Raw genomic sequence first — 20,839 nt, 5'->3', positions numbered from 1 at the left:
TTATTTTGCTTTATATCTCCTATTTACTCACAGGGGCACGCTGTCATCTCATAGCGCTTGGGAGACCGTTCTATGCAGCGTCGTCGCTTGGTCACTCGGCATATTCCACGCGAGAACCGAAGATCACTTCCAAAAGGCGATCCAGAATACATGATATCAAAGTCTTTTCTTCGCTTTCTCCGCAATAACGAGCGTGATCCATGCCCTCCTCCATCCAAATGAGCTGCAGAGTGAGCGCTTATGCTAGCGCTGATACTGCTGTTGTCGTTATGACTATCGTGGCTGTCGTGATTATTATCTACAGCATGATCCGGAACTATATCATTAAATACAGCTGTCACTGGGATGCAAGTCGAGAATGGTTGATGACTACTCAGGGAAGCCGTTGCAGTTGTCAGAGGTGTATAAATAGTTGTCGACGAACAGCCTAGGGACGTCTCTGGCAATCCATTTGAATTTGAGCTGATTGAGAGTAGCTTTTCCGTGTTATTAACAATAATTGCTGGTTCAGATGATAGAGGCGTTTCTGAAACGATAGCCTTTGTGTACTTGTTGGTCTTATTATCTTTGGCCCCTTTCGACGTCTCGTTTGTAGTTTTAGTAGATATAGAGACATTGACCGTTGATTCTGGAGCCGATGGCTGCGATGTGGATGTGGATAAAGAAGGTTCTCCTGCGTAATTTTCCTCTTGTGGCTTTGTTTTCGACTCTGACTTGGTATTGGGTGTTTCTATACCGGCCTTGTTCGTAGCAGTAGAATCCGCAATTTTTTGCTTGATTACTTGAATTAAAGGGGATCCTTTACTATTAGTATCCGTGCTGATGCTTGGCGTTGTAGCTGTTGTTGTTGCTTTTGCAGTATCCGTGCTATTGTCACTGACGTCAATCAATTTTGTTGAGACTACATCTTCCACAGCCTTTTCTGAGGATGCTGTCGTCTTTGGAGACTCATCTGAGCTCTCTGTTTGACAATGAAGTGTTGACTTTTCGAAGCGGTATGTAATATCATCAAGAGATGATGATGACGACTCTGGCGTTTCCGTGCCTGACTTATTACCGTCCGAATCATCTTCATGGCCTAAATCCTCTGTTTCAGAGTCCTCATCTTCATCCTCTTCACGCTTAGGTTTGATACGGATAGATTCAAGACGCTCCTGTTCTCGAGCAAGTTTCAGTTCTTTATGTCCAGCTTCATACATGCCTTGTAGCTCCTCCTAAAATACATCTTATGCATTAGATTGCAGGAACAAACATATGTATATATAAATTTAACCCTGTTGATAACATCTGCATTGTGAGCTTTACCTTCCAACCACACAGAGCTGCGAGTTCCTGAACTCCATCGTCGCAGTTTCCGAGAAATACAGCGTCTCGCTGTACTGTATATTTCCACTTGTCCTCAAAATCAAATCCAGAATGTAGCTCCTGTCCTGCTTTTTCACGGTTAATCAGCAATCTTGGGCATTTTGGCGAGACTTTAGCTATAAGCTTGTTGAATGGCTCCACTTTCAAAGACGTCCCGAGAACAATCAAGAGATCACATTTGTCAAAATCCTGCAGATATAAATTCAATAGATGTTAGCTTATTCTATTGGGTGACCATATTCATGTTCTTAAGCTCTACCAGCGTAAAATAAAAATAAAAATAAAAATAAAAATAAAAAAAAAAAGACATACTGTTTCTGCCATCGTTGAAAACCGTAAAGGCAAGTTCTCGCCAAAGAAAGTTATACTGGGCTTCACAAGTCCCGAACATCGTTTGCAATATGGTATCTCTCCCTCCATGATGTGACCTATTTCAAAAAGATCAGCAAGAGAAGACAAAAAAGCTTAGTATTAAATCTTATCGTCTATTGAAACAAGCCTTTTTTTTTTTTTCTTACGTTTCACCCAGGCTGAATCAGTGGTCACTTCACATTGGACACATTTTGCAGTAGCAAACGAGCCATGAGCCTCTACAAGCAAATCCTCATCCAAGCCTGCTAAGCGCTCAAGAGAATCAATATTCTGAGTATATGATCTGAGTAGCAACTTCTTCTTGGCCAGTAGTGGTAGTAGATAATGTGTCAATGTTGGCTGTAGGGATATAATAATAATCAAAAAAGACTGACTTGGTTAGAAGAACAAGGGTGACTCCGCAGCAAAAAACAAACGGTAAAAAAAATGCTTACGAAATATTGTCCAGGGTATAAATGCTTTGCCAAATGGTAGAAAGGACGAGGTGTTTCCTAAAACCATAAAGTTGAGGCATGGTATAAAGCGATAAGTATCAATGCAATTCTTTCTTGCTTGCATGTATAAACCACAAATTTGATACCTGCTACACTTTTACGCGGCGCAGTTTGAAATAATAATAACAATAATAGTTAATAGTTTAAAAAATACCTTGAAGAATGCTAGATCGAAAACTGCTTCAGGAAATGGCAAATTGTACTTTTCCAAATCGTCATATAATCCTGTCCCTGGTGACCTAAAATCTTTAATTCCTGCTGCGGTGGAGATTCCTGCTCCTGTCATTACAATGATGTTTTTTGCTAGTTCATCCCGGAAGAGAAAAAAAATAAAATAAAATAAAAAATAAAAAGTTTAGATGCAAAAAAAAAAAAAAAAAAAAAAAGTAATGTCGTAAACATTCTTCTCCTTCCTAAGTATCATACCATCCCCTGAAGAAATGAGATGTGCTATGGCAGAAATGGTTCCATCCTTGAGAATTTGAATGCGAGGCTCTGGCTCAGGTTTTGGCTTCAAGGGTCGTGCTTTGATAGAAATCCTATTTGCCGATGCTGAGGTGAATGGGGATGTAGCTCTACGGGCTCTTGCTGTCGGAGGTGGTGATAAAGTCGAGTTTGATGTTTGCGATGGTACAGAAGTGGAGGTAGAAGTAGTGGACATGACTGAATTAATCAGACTTTTTTTTTTTTTTTTTTTTTTTTTTTTTTTTTTCAGCTGAAAGAAGAAAAGAGAGAGGTAATAAAAAAATAAAAATAAAAATAAAAAAAAGTGAGACACTTGATCAATTTAATAATCGGATGAAGAGAAGTGGAGAAAGAGGAATGAACTTGAAAGAAATGAAAAACACGTATAAACAGACAACTTTTTTTTTCAAAATAATGTAGATTATTTAGGAGAAATGAATGGGAGGAGAAAGAATAGAGTGAGAAGGTGACAATAACAATGGTTCGTAACACAATGGAGCAAAGATGCAAAAAGAGAGAGAGGAAAAAAAGGACATATAAATTGCATTAGCAACACACAGAAAAAGCCGTTTTTCAAGTTCAGGGGCGTCCCAAGCCGCATGACCAACTTGTTTGACCTCAAGTTGTCAAATGAATCGACGCTTAATGTTTTTATTCCTATATTAAACGTGGGCAAAGTTGTGCTGCGCCGATCATTCATAATGCGCAAAGTGGCCCTTCTCCCGTCGCTGACATCGCTCGCATCCAGGCCGAAATCCCATCACAAACACGCCTCGTCCACTTGAATCCCTCTTCTCTATCCCAGAAGCATGTGTATATCCCTCTTTCACTTCAATAGAACCTAACCGTGTCCTCGTTAGAGGTTTATGCTCTATAGGTCCCCACCGATTGCTATAGCTCCTACTATCCATGCTACTGTTGGTACTACTACAATCACTACTATGGTCCGAGGATATACTGCTCTGCTCCCCGATCTCTCTAATGCTTTCGCTCGGAGAAGGCGGTGCAGGAGGCACTGGTCGCATTGATCCTAATAGAGCAGGCCTTTGTTCTACATCATGCACATGTCCCACTTCTCTGTTCGGCGAGGGAGAGACGGGATTGGATGTGGCCTGAACTTGAAAAAGGGTAGGCTCGAACGGTGGCGTTGCAGAGTCATATTGAGGAGTCGAGTACCGCTCCAAGTATGCTTGGTTCGTATTTGGGGACCCATATCCAGGACTACTGGTTACTGATTCAAGTAAGTTGGGCCATCCAAACACACCAGGTGAATCAGCTCCAGATCCCTTGCTTCGTTTCTAAGTTGACACAAAAAAAAAATATGCAACGTTTAACATTCATTGGCGTCTCACTCGAAAAACAAAAGTAATAAATGTTCTAACCTTCAGATGATACTATCCATACCTTCGCAATCAAATCGTCCTCTTCGTCAAGAGTCCCTCGTTTCCTTGCCCAAAAGCCCTGCATCCCACCTCTGTTGCTACTACCACGGTCGAATGCCTCATCGATATGCTGTTGAAAAAGGTTGTGCGATATTGAAGCATGATGAGACCATATCTGCGATTGAGGCGTGTGCTGTGTACGCTGGGGATGGTGGGGTCCATTGATGCGCTGTTCTTGTTGTGTAGGATGATGTTGCATTGTATCGTGGGCTATCTATGGCGTTTCGATTTCAATATCGCGGAAGGATGTGAAGGTTATTCTCAACGACACGGAGGATATAAAAACCCTTTAGTCAGAAAAACCATTGTTAGCTTTTGAGTATATCGAATCCATGAAAACCAGTAGCTGTAGATGCTGTAGGGCTCTCAAATATAGAAAAGTGTCTGCTGAGAATGATTAGAATCAGCAACATATGGATCTTTCAGTTCGTTGCTGAGATGGCCAGTAGCCTGAATAATTTGGAATGTAATTCATTTTAGGACTACTCTTACTACCAATGAGCTTCTCTCATTTCCATCCTTACAATTTGTGGCAAATGTAAAAATATAAGCATATTCCGAAAGTGTCATTTGCTCCTAGAAGCGTTCTATGACTTTTGCTCCAATGTTCATCGAATTGTTTATGACATGACTTTCACGAGTTGGGTGGCAAAATGGTGGCGTGGAGAAAATCTGTCTGGATCTTACTCTAAACAGTGATCAGGATATACGAAGAACTGTAGGCTGTACGACTTGGTAGGCGATTGCTGTTTGTACTGAGATTGGGTAATGAGAAAATGAAGAGATTAAAAGAAGGACACAAGACAATGTTTGTAACTTGGAATGAAGGTGGAATGAAAGAGAAAGTTTTTAACTTTATTGGACTCCGAATTAATTTTAAGAGTAATTCCGACTGCTTCGATGGTTAGACTCTGCCTCGCCCCCTCATGTTGCATCACATTCATGTATATATCACACTACATCACATCGTCAAGATCCATGGCCTCTCACCCTGCTGCAGAGAAGCGTAGATGACGTTCATAAAAGTGAATTAGCTTTTGTGGGCATTTTTTGTGCGCGTCAGTGACAGGGTGCACGCTACTCTTGCCATTCTTCCACATCAGGTACACAACCATCATTTTTTCAGACTGCTCTACCGTCTGAACATAGTCCACATGTTCTTCCCAAGATGTCCATGTCGTTGGCGGCTCCCAATCATTATCATTATCCTCTTGGTTGTCACTAGTCGATTCGTCGCCTTGGTATTGGATCTTCTTTGCTTCTTTATCACTTTCGTCGACAATGTTGCCACCACCTCTGCTTTGCAGTCCCTCTTGGACATCCTCTATTTTCCGTTTTTTGGGCGCAGAGTTAGTCAAGCTTCCATCACCCCCAATACCAGATAAGTTTTCTCCCACCTCCTGCGCCTGAGAACCATTTTCTTCTGGCACTAATGAAGTTCGTGATAACGATGAAGACGAATGCCTCCTCAAATTACGAGTTTGTTGAGCAGCCGGTGAAGTAGAGACTCTATTGGCCTTAGTGCCAGCACCGCGCTTCTGAGCAGGACGTCCCTTTGTCTTCGGAGCTTTCCCATAGCGGTCGTCTCGGTTCCCTCCTTTAGCTTCATACCGCTCCCAATATGCCTCGATGAGCTCCTCACAGGAAAGATTTTCACTCTTCTCCCATGTACTGTCCTTATCACTGTACCCCTTCCATTTCAATAAAAATGAAAGTTTACCACTGGAATCCCGACGGTGTCCATCCACCCTCTCAACCTCGTACTCTTCAGCTTCACTTTCATCCTCAATTTCCTCCGCAGCAAAGCTTTCTGAAGCACTGTCGACTTCCGCGATATCTCCCTTACTGTTAGCCGTCTCATTGTTTTTCTTGAATGCTATGCTATCCTGATGCATGGTGTCTCAATCTTCAGTGCCAAATATGCCTAAATATGGATTCTAAGGTAAGAGTAAAATAAAATAGAAAAACTTTGTTAAGACAGTGAACATGATCTCGCATTACTTTTAACTGCTAGAGCAAGGCATCAGTCCAACAAAATCTACGCTTCCTTCTCATGCACTGAAGTCAACATTCATACGGCACATTTGCTGCGATCGTTAATTGATTCAGGCTTACCAAGGCTACATAGATGGCGAACGCAGGCGAAGTCTCCACACCCCCAAATTTGAGTATGTTTAATTAATCTCGGCCAGATCACGTGTACAGTCGCAACTCTGGGTGACGCGTCGATGCAACGGTGCCATATGGATGGCGGAGTTGTCTCCCTTTTATGCTAGGTTTTTGAGCAACTATAAAGGTTGCATAGTTGCCCACTATAAGTTATTATTTCCCGAAGATGGTGAAAGAAAAAAGAAAAAGTTCTGCGGCACTTTCATGTAAAACCAGTGTTAAAGGGAACTATATCCATACTTTTATGAAGACAGCAAAGACATAAAAACACAGATCGAACAACTACAATACCCCTCATCTCTTTATCCCATAGAATATTTCCTTGCCCACAAATATAAAAATACTAAGCATAGTTCTCAGAGACAACATCTTTTACAGTCTTCTAACAAAACACATTAAACAAACATGGTGTTGATTGTTTTCTACCACGCAAGTTTTTGACAGCGATGTAGTCAAGCAAGCAAATGGTATCTGGACCAGCAATAAGGTTTCCTTGGCCTCAGCTGACCGCGGTAAAGGGGCCATCCTTGAGCAACTAACGTTCTTTTTGGCCAAGGCTGGGTATGATGCTGTCTTTACTTTCTGTTCTGTTTGCATGTCCTTATTGTGTTGCGATTAACTAAATTGACACAGCTCTAGTGGTTGGACCCGATCCCAGCCAGTACGCCTTTAGGAATATCTAGGCTCTTTTTCAAGGATTGAGGCGTACGCCGCTGGCCTGGAATCGAACCATTAAACTCGTATATCCCTCGAACTCGACGCCACCAAGCCTCATCATCAGCCAAATATCCTTGAATGGGTGGCGGACCGAGCGAAGCCAACAATATCTATCACATCCCAAAAGACCGCCAATCAACAATAGGTTGGGGCTATCAGACTCAAAATTATAAGAAAAAGAAAAGTATATGGTTAATGGCATTTCTTTTTTTCTGAACTTTCTTTTTCTTTTTCTTTTTCTCTGTACAGTCAATCTGGAATTCTTCTAGTCGTTCATAGAGTAAGGAGCATTCAAAATAACAGCGATCAGTTCGAGTCATGGCTTTGATGGAGTGTTGGGAAAGGTATAATGTATCACAATTGAGCCAAGTAAAGCCGCATAATATTTTATGTAGTTTTGACAAGGGCAATACCGTTGACAAAAAAAAACACAAATATATTATTGATTAAGGTATGTGAAAAAAGTGACCTGTCACTCTAGAAAAATTGGAAAAAAAGACTTTCTGTAACATATCTCTTAACCATCACGAAGTGTTGGGGCAAGGAAAGAAAAGAGTGAATATATATCTTTTAATTACGAATGGGGATAACGAGGTGGTGCGATCTCTTAATGTCGGATCTGTGGAGAGGAAGGACTTTGTTTGTACATCCAATGTGTACACAAAGAAGGGGTCAAGGCGATGGAACTAAACATTTCAGCATTTTTTTATTAATATTATTTACGACCAAGCGGACAGACCCCATAACAAGACTCACAAAAGTAAAAGTCAAAACCCAAGATATAAAACTTTTTTTTTTTCTCTTTTTTTTTGACAGGCTGCCGTTCGGGGTAGCTTCATGAGAGGATATAGGACGTTCTGGTAGCCTAAAATGCTTATATCATTGCATTGATCAAAAATCATAGAAGAAATCGTGCTTTTTTTTAATATTAACAAAAGATAGAAAGATCATCATTTGAGTCCGAAGGAAGAACCAGCAACCAAACAAATCTTTCCAATATTTTAAATTGGGCAAATGCTCTCAGCAGTGCCCATGCTCTCCAACCGCAAGTAAACAAACGCCAAGAGGAAGGTGAAGATGATTTATCATTTCATTATATTCATTACGTAGTAACTGATGCGGAATGTCTGTTTTGGAGGAATGAATCTGAATTGCATAGTATATAGTTAGCAGATCAAGAGCTCGTTGAAAGTTTTGTGGCAAATGGTCAATCTCGGCATTCTTTCGCTGTGTTGCATTTACCTTCAATAGTAGCACGCAAATAGATGTATACTAAGTATGCTGGTTGGATACTTTGGCTTTTGAACATCATTGTCTCTATCGATTTAAAAGAGAACCCACTGTCGTGTTTACGTGCATATATATGTATTTTTGTACATGTATCTCCTTATCAATGATACCAAATCCTCCAGAAATAACTTGTGTTAATTGATTGAGTTGTTGCGCTCTCTGGTCTGTGCTCTGGTTTAGGATATAAGAGTGCTTCTTCGGAGTTGCCCTTGTGCCAGTAAGAACAAGTCGGAGGATATGCAGAGAAAGGCCAAGAGTGTTCAGGAAGGCTCATTTGGATAAAATGAATCGACAACCATATCCTCCAACCATTGATTGACTAATTATTTGCTCTGCTTCGATTCAATTGTGAGATATATATAATGTGAGACATATCGGCAATGACGACATATTATTCGCAAAGTAAAAGTCCTTCATGGCTCCTCTATCTTTCTACATGTACATTAACATTCCTGGAGACAATCATCATGAATATGAACAGAGAAGAACTAAGAGCTCCGGAATAAGGTATAAATGTTCATTTATGCGCTTGTGTGTCGGTAAGTTAGCAGACGAGAGACGGATTGACTTTGATTGCCCACGCTATTTACTAGGTTCATATTTTTGGACGAATCGAAAGGTGCGGAGACGCCATCGTCTTCAAGGTTTGCTCATTCGTGGTCCGAACAAATATGTCTCTCTCTAATTCAGCCACCTTTTTCATTGTTGGTCCTCTTTTCCAACCTCATGCACGCCGCCTATCTATTCACCTAACTTATTTTAAAAAAGGACACATTAGCACAGGCACAAAGCGTATACACATGCATCATCTAATCTTGCTCTTGCTCTCACTCTTCTACACTTTCTGTTTCGTGTATTTGATATACTTTTTTTTTTTTTGGCCTTAGTCTAATATTATTGATATTTGTTGACACCCTTTCCTCCCCAGCACTTTTTTTTGTGAAAAGTTATCCAAGGTTAGGTTCGGTAAAAGGTTAGTTGGACATGGAAGCACAAGGCATCCATGTAAACAACCGTGCTGCACACGTAAGTCATCAAGATGGCCCTTCGTTTACCAATGACAAAAACTCTATTTTTTTTAAGAGACAATGATCCATACTTGTTGATAGGCAAATAACGAAAAGAAATGCGTTTTGACAGATGTGATTGTCTGGGTTCTGAACAGACATGGCAAGAGATAAGGAAGTGTACGCATAACTGAGCAATAATAATAAAAAGTCAATAATCAAGGCCAGACTCCCCGCAATGTTGATTGCTGCTCCTTCATATGAATTATGTGTGATTGCAAGGCTTGGTAAAGCAGTGATTTGAGGTCAACACATATCGCAATCAGTCAAAGACTTTAATGAAAAGAGAATTGATGATACTACATTGACTATAGGGATAGTCTATAGGAATAAAGAGTTCTTTCGCCGCCTTCTATTTGTTTATTTATTTTTCTTCTTTCTTCTTTCTTCTCTTCTTCTCTTCGTTCGATTACTAGCTTGCCCTTGCTCTACTCTGCTCAGCTTCGCTCCATTCCTCTTCACTCTTTCTGTAGGATACCTCTATCACCATCCTTCCTTTACTATCACTGGATAGCTCAAATAAAACGAATGCCTCTATTTATTTTATTTTTTTTACCATATCCACCTCTCTCAGTCTTTCAGTCACTCAACCTCTCAGTCTCTGCCTCTTAACTTTTATCTCTCTCTTTCCTTTTCCCTATCTTCTCACTTTATCCTTCCGCCCGCTAAGCAGGTAATAAAAGGCATAGAATAGCACATAGAAGAGTGCAATCAGCATAGTGAAAAAATAAGGATAATATCGACAAATCAAACAACCGGAGGTTCTTTATTATTTTACATTCCTTCATATAGTCTTTTTGTGTTAATTTCTTGTTCAGACACAGAACCCAGGTTATTCTCACACCAAATCTTATTCGTCGCGCGCTGCTTCCAGCCTTTTGAACCGATACTCTCTTCCACGCGCTTGCTCTCCATACGCAATCACACCACAACTAGTAGCTTTCAGTTTTTTTTTTTTTTTTTTTTTTTTTTTTTTTTTTTTAAAAAAAAAAAAAAATCTGAATAAGCAAGTACATCATATCATTATTTTATTCCCGTAACATGGCTCATGAGCATGGGCGTGGGGACATTCACGCATTCAAATGTTTACAAATACATCCAATCTATCAGTCGTAACATCATACTTCCAAAATCAATCCCTTCGATGCAAATCTATAAACGCACATTCGCGTAATATTTAAAACCTAAAAAAAAATCTCTGCACCACACAGCGGGTGCTTCATCGCCCACTTCCACCACCCCCGGAGCCTTTCTCCACTTTACTCGTGGCTCTTTTTTATTTTATTTTTCTTTTTTTTTTTTTAACTTTCTTGATAACTCTTGTTCCTGACCCTTCCTGCTTTTGGTAACTACTTTTCCTTACAAATACGACACCCCAGAACGTATTGGCGATTAGGTACTCCTTCATTCTCTCTATCCTTCGATCTTTTTACGCCTTCTTTCTGCTCTTGTTTCAGTTCCCTCCAGCTGCCTTCAATCATCTTTCATTCACATTGACATCACTGCCGTCATTTCATCGATATCTCCCATGCATTACAATTGCTAATCCGTAAGGGCCTATTGAGACCACTCGTTTGAGATTAAGAACCCTTTCTTTTTGGTTGAAAGACACCATCTGTCTAGCATCTACAAAACAGTGTTTATGTTAGCAGAATGAACAGTACACATACTACTTTTGCCATACCGCTCTTCTTCCAATAAGCATCCTATCCATCCTTCTGTACAAAAAGAAAATCGTCATTACTGTTCAATCACTTAATCGGCGAGTTACAGCCAACAGGAGAGAACAGATAAAATGTGTATATTCTGATCCCATCATCCAGAAAAAGGACTGCTTTGCCTCAAACAATTAGGGAAAAAGAGGGAGAGATGGCTGCAGCCATACAGCATCTTTATCTTGTCTGTAACCTGAAAAAAGTTACCTGGGGTGCAATTTTGGAAAAAATTGGTTGACATCATGCTGATCGCATTTAATTAACGTTTACTGCACGCCCCTCATTCTCTCTGTTCCTGATGCACTGTGAGACTTTGTGAGCTTTATTCATGTTGCATGTATTATTCATTTATCCAATGCACACGTGCATAGATTCATGTGTTTGAATTACAAACATGAAAGGCGACATGATGATTCCATGCTTCAAAAAAAATTGAGCAGACTGACACGGATATGATAGAATAGACTGTGGTGTAGATGAGGGCTTTGGAGTTAACACGACTCGATGATTAATGACAGCATTTGTATATACCCCCTGTTTGAAATGTAAAGGCTCTTTTTTTTGTTTGTTTGTTTGATACCGTCACCATTGCAGTTCTCTTTGTAGCCATGCAAAGCTATCCATTACCTGCTTATGCAGATGAATCAATTTAATTGGGGTTGAAAGTATGAAGGTGCACGACCCAACCTAGACGATAGACACATAATTATTGGGTTCCCATTAGCATTAATATGATTAATATCGATGTATTGACACGAACTCTTTATTTATACGTTTATTATCACCTGATCAGTAGCGCCTTTTGATGACCATTCTTTATCGCCTTTAGAACGCGACACAGCCGTTAGGATCCCTTCACGCCCACTATTCCTCTCTGGGTAAGTTTATTTCACAATTCCGGAAACAAACCTGCTATCAGTGTTTATTGAATCTCTTATAGTATTTTTGCCTTGAAACCACATTCGAGATTGATTTACTCCAATGTTTGCAATGGGGAAGTGTTTTTCCTTCTGATTAACCGATTAAAAAAAACTCCCCAAGCCATGTCTGTTCCTCCTTCTGTAGTCCTCCACAACCTCACCCCCACGCTCCCACGATGTTACATCAATATCATCACATTGCATGCATATTATTTCCAATTTTTAAGTAATCTACGGACGTTTTTTTTTTTTTTTTTTTTTTTTTTTTTTTTTCAAGTGTGGTCAGACCTCTTTTTTTGTACTAGTCACCAGGCCTTCTCAGTTCAAAAACAAATCAAAGGGGTTAAAAAAAAAATCAAAGGTGATAGGGCAGCCAGAACGAAGTTCCTGTTGCCTGCACCGAGTGAACAGTGCGCAGACAGAGAACTGCTATGCATGCAAACTAGCCTAGTCACCGAGAAATCCATTTGTTTTCAATCCATTTGTAGTCCCAATCCACGTATCTATTTCCAAGGGATGCTAGGATTGGATGGGACATCAATCTTAGCTATCCTAAAAATGGGCTAGTCCTCCAAATCGTTCTTTTTTAAAGTCAAATACGAAACACCAAAACACGAACTTTTTCCTTGTGCAACAGACATCCCTAGAAATGCAACAATCGGTTATGAATGTGGATAAATAGAGTACAGTACAAAAGTGCACAATGTTCTGAAAAGGAGAATATTTCATGCGATTTGTCGAGGTGCACTCCCACTCCTGTTCCTCGATTTGGCGGGCTTTAGCATGTATTCATTTACTAACTCTTTCCTTTATCTCTTCCTCTTTCTTTTCCTCCTTTATTTTCCTGTCCTCCTTTATCTTGCGCGATGATCTTTTGACGGATTTTCTCTACATGCTTGGATGAATCTCTTTCCCCTTTTCCTTCTCCTTTATCACTAACACTAAATCCTTCTATTCGTCCACTCTCTCGTATCTTCGTATCTTTATCCCTTGAATGGACCTCTTCTCTCTTGTTTTTTAATCTAATCCTCGCTATTCTCACGCTACACATTTGTCATGCATTTGCGCCGTACTCCTTTTTTTTTCTTCTGACTCCTGAACTTGCTTCCTCTTTGTTGTTGTCGTCCAGCAGCTCTTTGGATTCCTTACTTCTACTCTCCTCGACCTTTTTATCATCGTCGTCTCGTTGCTTTGATCACCCCAACATTACCTTCTTTGTTTGTCTTTTGGTTCTTGCGTGATACCCTACCCTACTTCATACTTCATACTTCATACTTTATCTTTTTTTTTTTTTTTTATATATATAAATATATATTTTTTCATTTGTCTCCTATATTAAGCGAATCAATTCATCTATCATGTCCTATCCCACCTCTTCCCCAGAACTTCCCCCCCAACCCTTTGTATTCACTAGTCCCGACCGTGTCCTTGTTCGCGCCCTCCCGCATCCCTTGGCCTCGACCAACAAAAAGGTTACACTCTCTCTGAGACGTACACCACCATCTTCATCTTCGCAGTCGTCTTCCTTGTCACCATCCTCTCCTTCTTCCGCGAGTCACTCATCGTCTGGTGCTATCGCTCTCTCAGAACCATCAACGGCACCCCAAAACATCCAGATCGCTAACACTTCGCGTCGTAGCATGATCTCCACGCTAACCAGCTCTCTCCAAGAACAGAAGCAGATCCTTTCATCACCCTCCCTCCTCAACCCTCAGTCCAACACAATTGCTTCGTCTGTCAAACTAGAGCGACCATCGCCGTCGCCTCTGGTCACTACTGCGACCACGTCGTCACAACAAGGTACTGGCGATAAGCTTGCTCACCTCCGAAAATACAGCGCGCAATTCCATAAGAATGGCATGCCAATCAAATCCGCAATGAAGAGTCCTGCTGTGACCCTTGATGTAAAAACCAGTCCTCAAACATTGTATAGACCCTCGTCTATCCGTTCTCATTCCTCACCCACACCATTGACGAGCCCCAAATATGTGCACTTCAACACCCAGTTGGAGCATGTACGTCTGTTTTTGCAGGGCGAGACACCATCCTGTGTCGCTGAGCGTGAAACTATCGTAGATGGACGACAACATGATCGATCTACAAGCGATATCAAGATTACCTTTCCGAACTGGAAGCCCACTCCTCCGGATTCGCTCCGGTCCGTCAGCATGGACTCAGGAGCACTACCCATGCGAATGGAAAGCGTGGAGCTTTCTGTAGATCAGACTGAACTGGAAGGAAAGATTTTGGTTCAAAACATTGCTTTCCACAAACATGTCTCTGTACGATATACAGTAGATTTTTGGCAGTCATTCACGGAGGTAATGGCAGAATATGAAGAATCGATTCCAAGCTCAAGTATGGACCGGTTCTCATTCGAAATACCTTTGGAAATGGAGCGAGCCATGGTGGAAAAAACATTCTGTATGGCAGTTCGGTACCAAGTGAGTGGACGAGAGTTTTGGGATAGCAACAATGGTATGAACTATCAGGTCGAGTGCAAGCGCGTTGTTGTAGTAGCGTCAGCAACAACAGCATCTGATTTGTCCAAACACATGAACAGTCTGCTTCTGGGATCGCCTATGCCTGATTATAGCAAGCCAGTTCTCAGGAAAAACCTAGCCAATAGGTACGACCTCTCGTCCTCGCTCTCGGCCGCCTATAGCCAACCCATCGCTATACCAATGCGCTCCTCTAGTGCCAATACCAAGGTCGATCTTCCATATGTGATCACCATGTCTCCTCCTAATCAGACTGCTTATAGAGCTAGTGAATACATTACACCGTCCTCCCCTTCACCACAAAACTACCATCACTCACTTTATGCCTCATCACCAAAATTCATCGGCTCGTATCTCTCCGCAGCGTCTCCTCCAGAGCACTTCCATGTTGGATATGACCAAGTGTCGTTTGCCAATAACAAGAAAGGGTCCCGCAACAGTTGGAATGTCGATATCGAGAGGACTTCACCAACAGTATCGCCTGCACGCTCACATTCTTTCCCTTCAGGTCTCTATGGCTCTTATTCGTCTTCGCCCAAGGGATCTTCGCCTATTTCCATTCCACTTGTCCAGCGCAGTCATTCGAATGCTGCCAGCACCACCACTGCTACTGCTGCCTCCGGCGCCCGCCCCACAGTGGAATCGTCCAGTTATTTTGATCTAGTTGATCGCTATTGCTTCTATGAGTCAAGCCCTCGTTCGAGCCCATATTCGAGCTATCCAAACTCTCCTCCAGCGCCTTGTATCCGGGGTTAAGCAGGCACAACCGCGAGACCTTATTATTTTGTATATAGCTTTAGTTTAGTCTACTTTTTTTTTGTTTAGAAATCTTTGTCTGTATAATAGTATTGCAATAAAAAAGAACCCAAACACCACGCGAGTATGGACAATACTTTATTGGTCATTCCAATAATGCAAAGGATTAACTAAGTTTAATGGCCCTGTTGTTATTACCTTCTTTTTTTTTTATAAAAAAAAATGTGTCTGATATGTATACAATACTTCTAAAAAAAAAAAGAGTTGACATATTCCAGGTACTTCGCCCAACTTAAAAATGACACATGTTTATCAGAATAAATTAAACAGTGCATATTTGTAGGAGTATACAAATATATATATATATATATTGGGGGGGAGCTAACTAGCCTCCGGTATCTTGCTACTCTTGTTACAAATGTTTCTATTGTGTAATAAAGAAGGGAAGTTCTAGATATCTAGGTTAGAGGGCATGTGATGACCACAACTTGGGAGGTCCCTTGACATGAGGTTCTGGGCCCACAGGATGCGAACGAATGAAGACCGTTTTTTTGAGTGTTGTGTTGATTGGAAGGAGGGTGGGTTGTCGTGAATGGTGCAAAGAGACTGTCTGTCATGGAGGAGAGAAAGATTTGATTAGCTTCCTCATTCGTCCTTTTTCCATTCCTAGTCTAATTCTATACTTCCTTACAACCTTGCATCAAATCTTTCCCTTTCTCTCCTCCTGTTTCCACTAAGGCAACACGAGTCAAGACCTACATCGCCATTTATTGGCTCGTACTCCATCTCCTGGCCCTCCAAATGCTATTTTTTTTTTTTTTTTTTTTTTGCCTTCTGATTAGACATCAGAGTTGTTAGGTCAAAACTCTGAAGTTGCCAACACCCCCTTCATTGCTTCCATCTGGAAGGCTTCACAAGATTTAAAGTGTTATAAAGCTCATACATATTCAATTGGATGTTCCGTTGGTTGACGAGAAGGCGAGGAGTTCCTTGATGGTGCCCTCCTTAATGACAGGAATATCCTTAAAGGGTCCGTTCTTGTCCTCCCGCCAGATCCAGATCTGAATTTGTTTCGCTCGAGAAGAATTAGATGCAACGATGAATGACTCGTCTTAATCCTCAAGGCCCAAAAGGATTGTACTAACCATAATAAGATTAAATAAAGCACCTTTAGCTCAACCAGTAATCTTCCTCACATTGATGAACTCATCAACCGGCTCGGTTGCGCTCACTATCCCTCTAAACTTGCCTTATTATCTGACTATCACCAACAAATGCACCCACCTCCTTTTCTACGCTGATATGCACTCTTTTTAGTCCATTAGCAGGCAAATACACGGTTGCCTACCTAGGATGGCATCTTGATCTATCCCAAGTTAAAAGAGTAAGATTTTTCGTACCTCCTCGAGGCATTTTCCCTTTGCGCGAAAATGGACTACGCAAAACTAAGCAAGCGTGTTTTTTTTTTTTTTTTTTTTTTTTGGCAATGTTTTGGATGCTGGCTTCCAATCTCAAGTTCTTTTATCCCTCCTATAGTCTCCACGTTCGTAGGTCTTTTACGCGTTGTTTGAGCAAGACTCCCCAGTTTAATTTCGTGTCAAGCTTTATCCTAGCATGAAAATGGGCGATATTTTACATGTCAATCGATCCCGCCATTACTCTCGCTCTCCAGTGGCTCTCGGTTCATATACATTACCTAAGCCAAAGTTCGATGTTGCAGAGAGTGTTGAGGAGCATGAGGCTGTAGCTGCCTTGGACAGTAGAAAGGTTAGGCGTCAATATCAGCTTTGATCCTTACCGAAAGGAGTAGCCTTACAAACTGCAATATATTTTACGTTACTTCGAGAAGGCAAGTACACATAATGTTTTTTTATTTTATTTTTTTAGCTGAAATAACTGTTTTGTGTAACGAGTTTTGCAACTTACAAAAATGTTACATTTTCTACCACTCAATTAATACTTTTCATTTCACGTATTTGCAAGTCGTAGTTCTCTGTGCCTGTGCGGATATATTGCAGAGTGAAGCTTTTTTTTTTTTTTTTTTTTTTTTTTTTTTGGTGTACTAGTTTGATACCGCGATCTGGCTGCCTTGCCCTTGTTGCTTTAGCCATGTTTCGAGGCTGTGTAGCCAGTCTAGATATTCAGCTTCACTCACAAATAAACTAAATTGAACCTGGTTCAGAAACTCCATCTCCATGACGTTGATCTCCTTGATGTTGATTCCTGTCACTTCAGACCATGTTTTATTGGTGAATGTATTGTCATCCAGAAATTTGTTTGCAAGCATTAACGAAACTGTAAAGAGGCGAAATTCAGATCCCTGCTGTCCATGAATTGACGGGTTGTTCTTCAAGAGTTTTTGGATATACTTTAATGAGAGTAGGATAACTGACGATGACAGCTGTGTGGCTGATAATACCTATAAAAAAATAAAAAATAAAAAATAAAAAAATAAAATAAAAATAGTCATTGTAAGTGTGTGTAGATATTGATAAGAAAGCATGATCGTGAAAACTCTGAGGGTGTTTCTAACTTTTCTGAGCCTTACCTTCAAGCAGAATTTCTTGAATGCAGGTCCAGCCGATGGTGGTATGGCCATTCGATGTGGAACAACATTGTAGGCATTACTGGAAGCGCCATTGATATTCGGTCGAGTATGCCAGAGGGTATACACCATCACAGATGCAAACTCTGCTAATTGTAGGACACTGGTTTGCAGGTGGACTACATGGTCCAAGGCTGAAGAATTAGAGCGATTACTTCTATGGTCCCGTGCATGCTCTCGGTGCTGCTGTTGCTGGTGATGATGTGGGTGTTGATAGTGCTGTTGCCGTTGTTGACTCTGTGACTTTGCAACTACGTGATGAGAGTAGGATTGAATCTGAGCATGGGAATGGTGTGTGGGAAGGGACGTGACTACAGGAAGGTTTGGGATCTGACGCTGTTGCTGAATTTGTTGCTGGAGATGCTGTTGTTGTATCTGTTGTTGTTGTTGTTGTTGCAAATGAAGTATTTGTTGAGCTTTCTGTTGCTGTGCAGTCTGCACTAATGATGGTTGACTACTGGATGGAAGCTGTGATTGCTTGTATGAATGTGAGTGAGAGAGATTATGTTGTGGGGTCATTATGGAGTGTAGTGGTTGTAAAGATTGAAGCTGAAGTGTATGCTGCTGGAGTGACTGTGGCTGGCTTTGTGGAATAGTCATTTGAATTGGCACATAATGCTGTTGCTGGAAGGATAGTTGGGTTTGAAGTTGCTGATGTTGCTGAGTCGTTGGTAATGAGTGATAGGATGCTGAGCTGTATCCAGAAAGAACTGTTGATTCGCTTGATGTCATATGGCTGACACTATTGTTAGCCTGTGCGCTTGGGCCAAGTGAATCCATGGAGATGGGTACCAAAGATCCTATACCGAGTGTAGCTCGTCCGCTTGGATAGGGCACTGGGTGTGCAGCTGGTAGAGCTGTTTGGTAGTGTGCGATGGGGGCATGTGCATCCATGATAATAATGGATCTGTGCGGGGTCTGTCCTGCCAATCTATGATCCTTATGCCAAAAAAAAAATAAAATAAAAGTTGATGGTAATGTGATGACGGAGATGTAAACACGAAAAAGATGATGGAGTCAGCAGGTGAGAGAAGTAAGTTGAAGGAGTAAGTTGAAGATAGAAAGGGAGATGAATGAAGGAGAAGAGAAAGGGAAAGGGAGGGGCAGCAAACAACTCCAGCAACAATGAATAATGCTGGAATGGGAATTATAAAAAAGGATGCAATCAACCGACGACAGCTACAAATGGAGTGACTGGCTGCTTAATGGACAATGCGATCAAATGTTGCATGTTTGAGTTCATAGAAATGGCACTCATTCGCAGACCTCATCCATCCTGCATAACCTTTTTCGACTAAAATAAAAATATATTGCCACTAACTGTTGCAACGGGATGTGTGGTCTTAATAGATTTCTAATGAGCAGGTTCGATTCTTTGTCCGTGCAATTTCATAGTCTATCTTGCATGTTTTTGCAACTGAACAGGAAATTGCTTGGCTCGGGCATGCTCTCATCCTGCATGCGTATTTCTGGGGGTTTGGATTGGTTTGTCTACTCATTGTTCCCAAAAATAACCCTCCAAGCCCGATACAAAACAACAATAGCAAGAATTCTCGACTCAAAGTAAGCGACGGAAGAACTTTGTCATCACCTTGTTCATGTCATCACATATGCATGGCACCTTCTGATGACAAAAGACTTACTGTTTGCGTTACTTCTTGATCCTATCTCTCTATGACGCTGTGCCACGCCATCCTTAATTAGTCTACACTCTATTTGTATTACGCACTTCAAAGTATATGTACAATGCGCATCATATTATTAACTCAGGGCCTTCGCCATTCCAATCCGGCCTTTGGTGGTTTTTTTTTTTTTTTTTTTTTTTTTTTTTTTTTAAAAAAAAAACAATGACACTGGATGGACAATGCGTGGCTAGAGCCTGTATGACTTGATCACCGAATTCTATTGATAGATAATAGGTATATCCTTGTCCTATAAAGCCATGAAGAGAAGAAATTTCTATTTTCAAAATCTTCAGCAAGTACGAGAATAATAAGTATCCTACAGGAGTATCAGTCTTTATCAATATGAAGTTTATTTAGCATAATGCCATCTAAAGATTCTATCAGCAGAAAACGATGTTCTAAACTTTAAGTGGGTCAGTACGACGTCTTCATCTCCTTGAGAGGGCAGTCCTGTATTATTCAAATGAAATAACGTCTTTCATTACCAGCGTCAAAGGTCAACGCATAAAAAGCGTTTGTAAGAATTAAGGGTGTTAAGTAGAGACGTAAGCATATGCATGCATTGAACCTTCTGTAATTTTCCTCAAGTTGACCAGCCCAATCATTACCACGCGGGACGACGCGAATGCGGTAATAAAGGGGTAATAGGCTTTGAGCGGGTTTGGTCTCATGATTGCTTTGGTAAAATGGTAACTTACTGTCAAGCCTCTTCATCTCTTATGATCGATGCTGTTTACAGTCCATGGGTTATGTGAACCCTTTTCTTTTTCTTTTCTTTCTTTCTTTCTTTTTTTTTCTAATCTTGATTTATTGCGCATGCTTATAATGGTCAATTCTGAGAATATCCCAATGGGGAGGGCATAGTACTGTCTCGTTTTTGAAGAAGCTGCTCGGTACAGAATGATTCCACTCCCAGCATCGATTTGATATCCACTTAACGATGGAATGATGAGCTCTTTACCTGCATTTTTTGCGTTTCCTTTCTTGACCAACATTTGCTACTACCTTCCCAAGGCTCTTCCACAAGTGAAGCTAAAGCATTTCCGTAAGGCCGGACTGGCTGAAGTTTGTTGGAATTGTTCGTGTCAAATAAGTCCATGTTTGAATGTAACACTTTAGTCGAGGCTCGGTCTTAAATATTGGTTTTTTTTTTTTTTTTTTTTTTTTTTAGTGGAGTTCAGGACTTACTTAGACCGAGATGTCGTGGTAAGCTATAACAGTTTTGACATTGTTCAAGGCCATTTAATTGAGGAAATGGGGACTGCCTCTAGCCAAT

General features: G+C 40.9%; 5 protein-coding genes across 5 annotated transcripts; 1 reads left to right on the top strand and 4 right to left on the bottom strand.

Moving 5' to 3' along the window:
* Window positions 1-12: 12 nt before the first annotated feature.
* On the bottom strand, window positions 13-2,942 carry BCR41DRAFT_323493 (DHS-like NAD/FAD-binding domain-containing protein). Its single transcript, XM_022021519.1, has 7 exons — window positions 2,658-2,942; window positions 2,386-2,534; window positions 2,172-2,228; window positions 1,884-2,076; window positions 1,678-1,793; window positions 1,306-1,554; window positions 13-1,214 (listed from the first exon to the last, which is right to left on the bottom strand). The coding sequence occupies exons 1-7, from the start codon at window positions 2,890-2,892 to the stop codon at window positions 24-26; spliced, it is 2,190 nt and encodes a 729-aa protein (XP_021880914.1). The 5' UTR covers window positions 2,893-2,942; the 3' UTR covers window positions 13-23.
* Window positions 2,943-3,388: 446 nt separating this feature from the next.
* Window positions 3,389-4,337, bottom strand: BCR41DRAFT_396912 (hypothetical protein; the record flags this gene model as incomplete). The annotated part of the gene is made up of 2 exons (XM_022028849.1): window positions 3,389-3,994; window positions 4,101-4,337. 2 exons carry the CDS (start codon window positions 4,335-4,337, stop codon window positions 3,389-3,391), a joined length of 843 nt encoding a protein of 280 aa, XP_021880913.1.
* Window positions 4,338-5,105: 768 nt separating this feature from the next.
* Window positions 5,106-6,273, bottom strand: BCR41DRAFT_354873 (hypothetical protein). Its single transcript, XM_022024411.1, has 2 exons — window positions 6,254-6,273; window positions 5,106-6,075 (listed from the first exon to the last, which is right to left on the bottom strand). Exon 2 carries the CDS (start codon window positions 6,031-6,033, stop codon window positions 5,125-5,127), a length of 909 nt encoding a protein of 302 aa, XP_021880912.1. The 5' UTR covers window positions 6,034-6,075; window positions 6,254-6,273; the 3' UTR covers window positions 5,106-5,124.
* Window positions 6,274-13,319: 7,046 nt separating this feature from the next.
* BCR41DRAFT_354872 (putative phosphatase regulatory subunit-domain-containing protein) lies at window positions 13,320-15,388 on the top strand. Its single transcript, XM_022024410.1, has one exon. The coding sequence runs from the start codon at window positions 13,375-13,377 to the stop codon at window positions 15,271-15,273; it is 1,899 nt and encodes a 632-aa protein (XP_021880911.1). The 5' UTR covers window positions 13,320-13,374; the 3' UTR covers window positions 15,274-15,388.
* A 1,941-nt stretch (window positions 15,389-17,329) lies between these two features.
* On the bottom strand, window positions 17,330-19,226 carry BCR41DRAFT_386981 (hypothetical protein). Its single transcript, XM_022027848.1, has 2 exons — window positions 17,822-19,226; window positions 17,330-17,692 (listed from the first exon to the last, which is right to left on the bottom strand). The coding sequence occupies exons 1-2, from the start codon at window positions 18,770-18,772 to the stop codon at window positions 17,336-17,338; spliced, it is 1,308 nt and encodes a 435-aa protein (XP_021880910.1). The 5' UTR covers window positions 18,773-19,226; the 3' UTR covers window positions 17,330-17,335.
* Between the last annotated feature and the right edge of the window lie 1,613 nt (window positions 19,227-20,839).

The sequence above is a fragment of the Lobosporangium transversale genome (assembly GCF_002105155.1).
Source record: "Lobosporangium transversale strain NRRL 3116 chromosome Unknown BCR41scaffold_21, whole genome shotgun sequence".
Taxonomy (NCBI): domain Eukaryota; kingdom Fungi; phylum Mortierellomycota; class Mortierellomycetes; order Mortierellales; family Mortierellaceae; genus Lobosporangium; species Lobosporangium transversale.
This window is presented reverse-complemented; position numbering and strand designations above follow the sequence as displayed.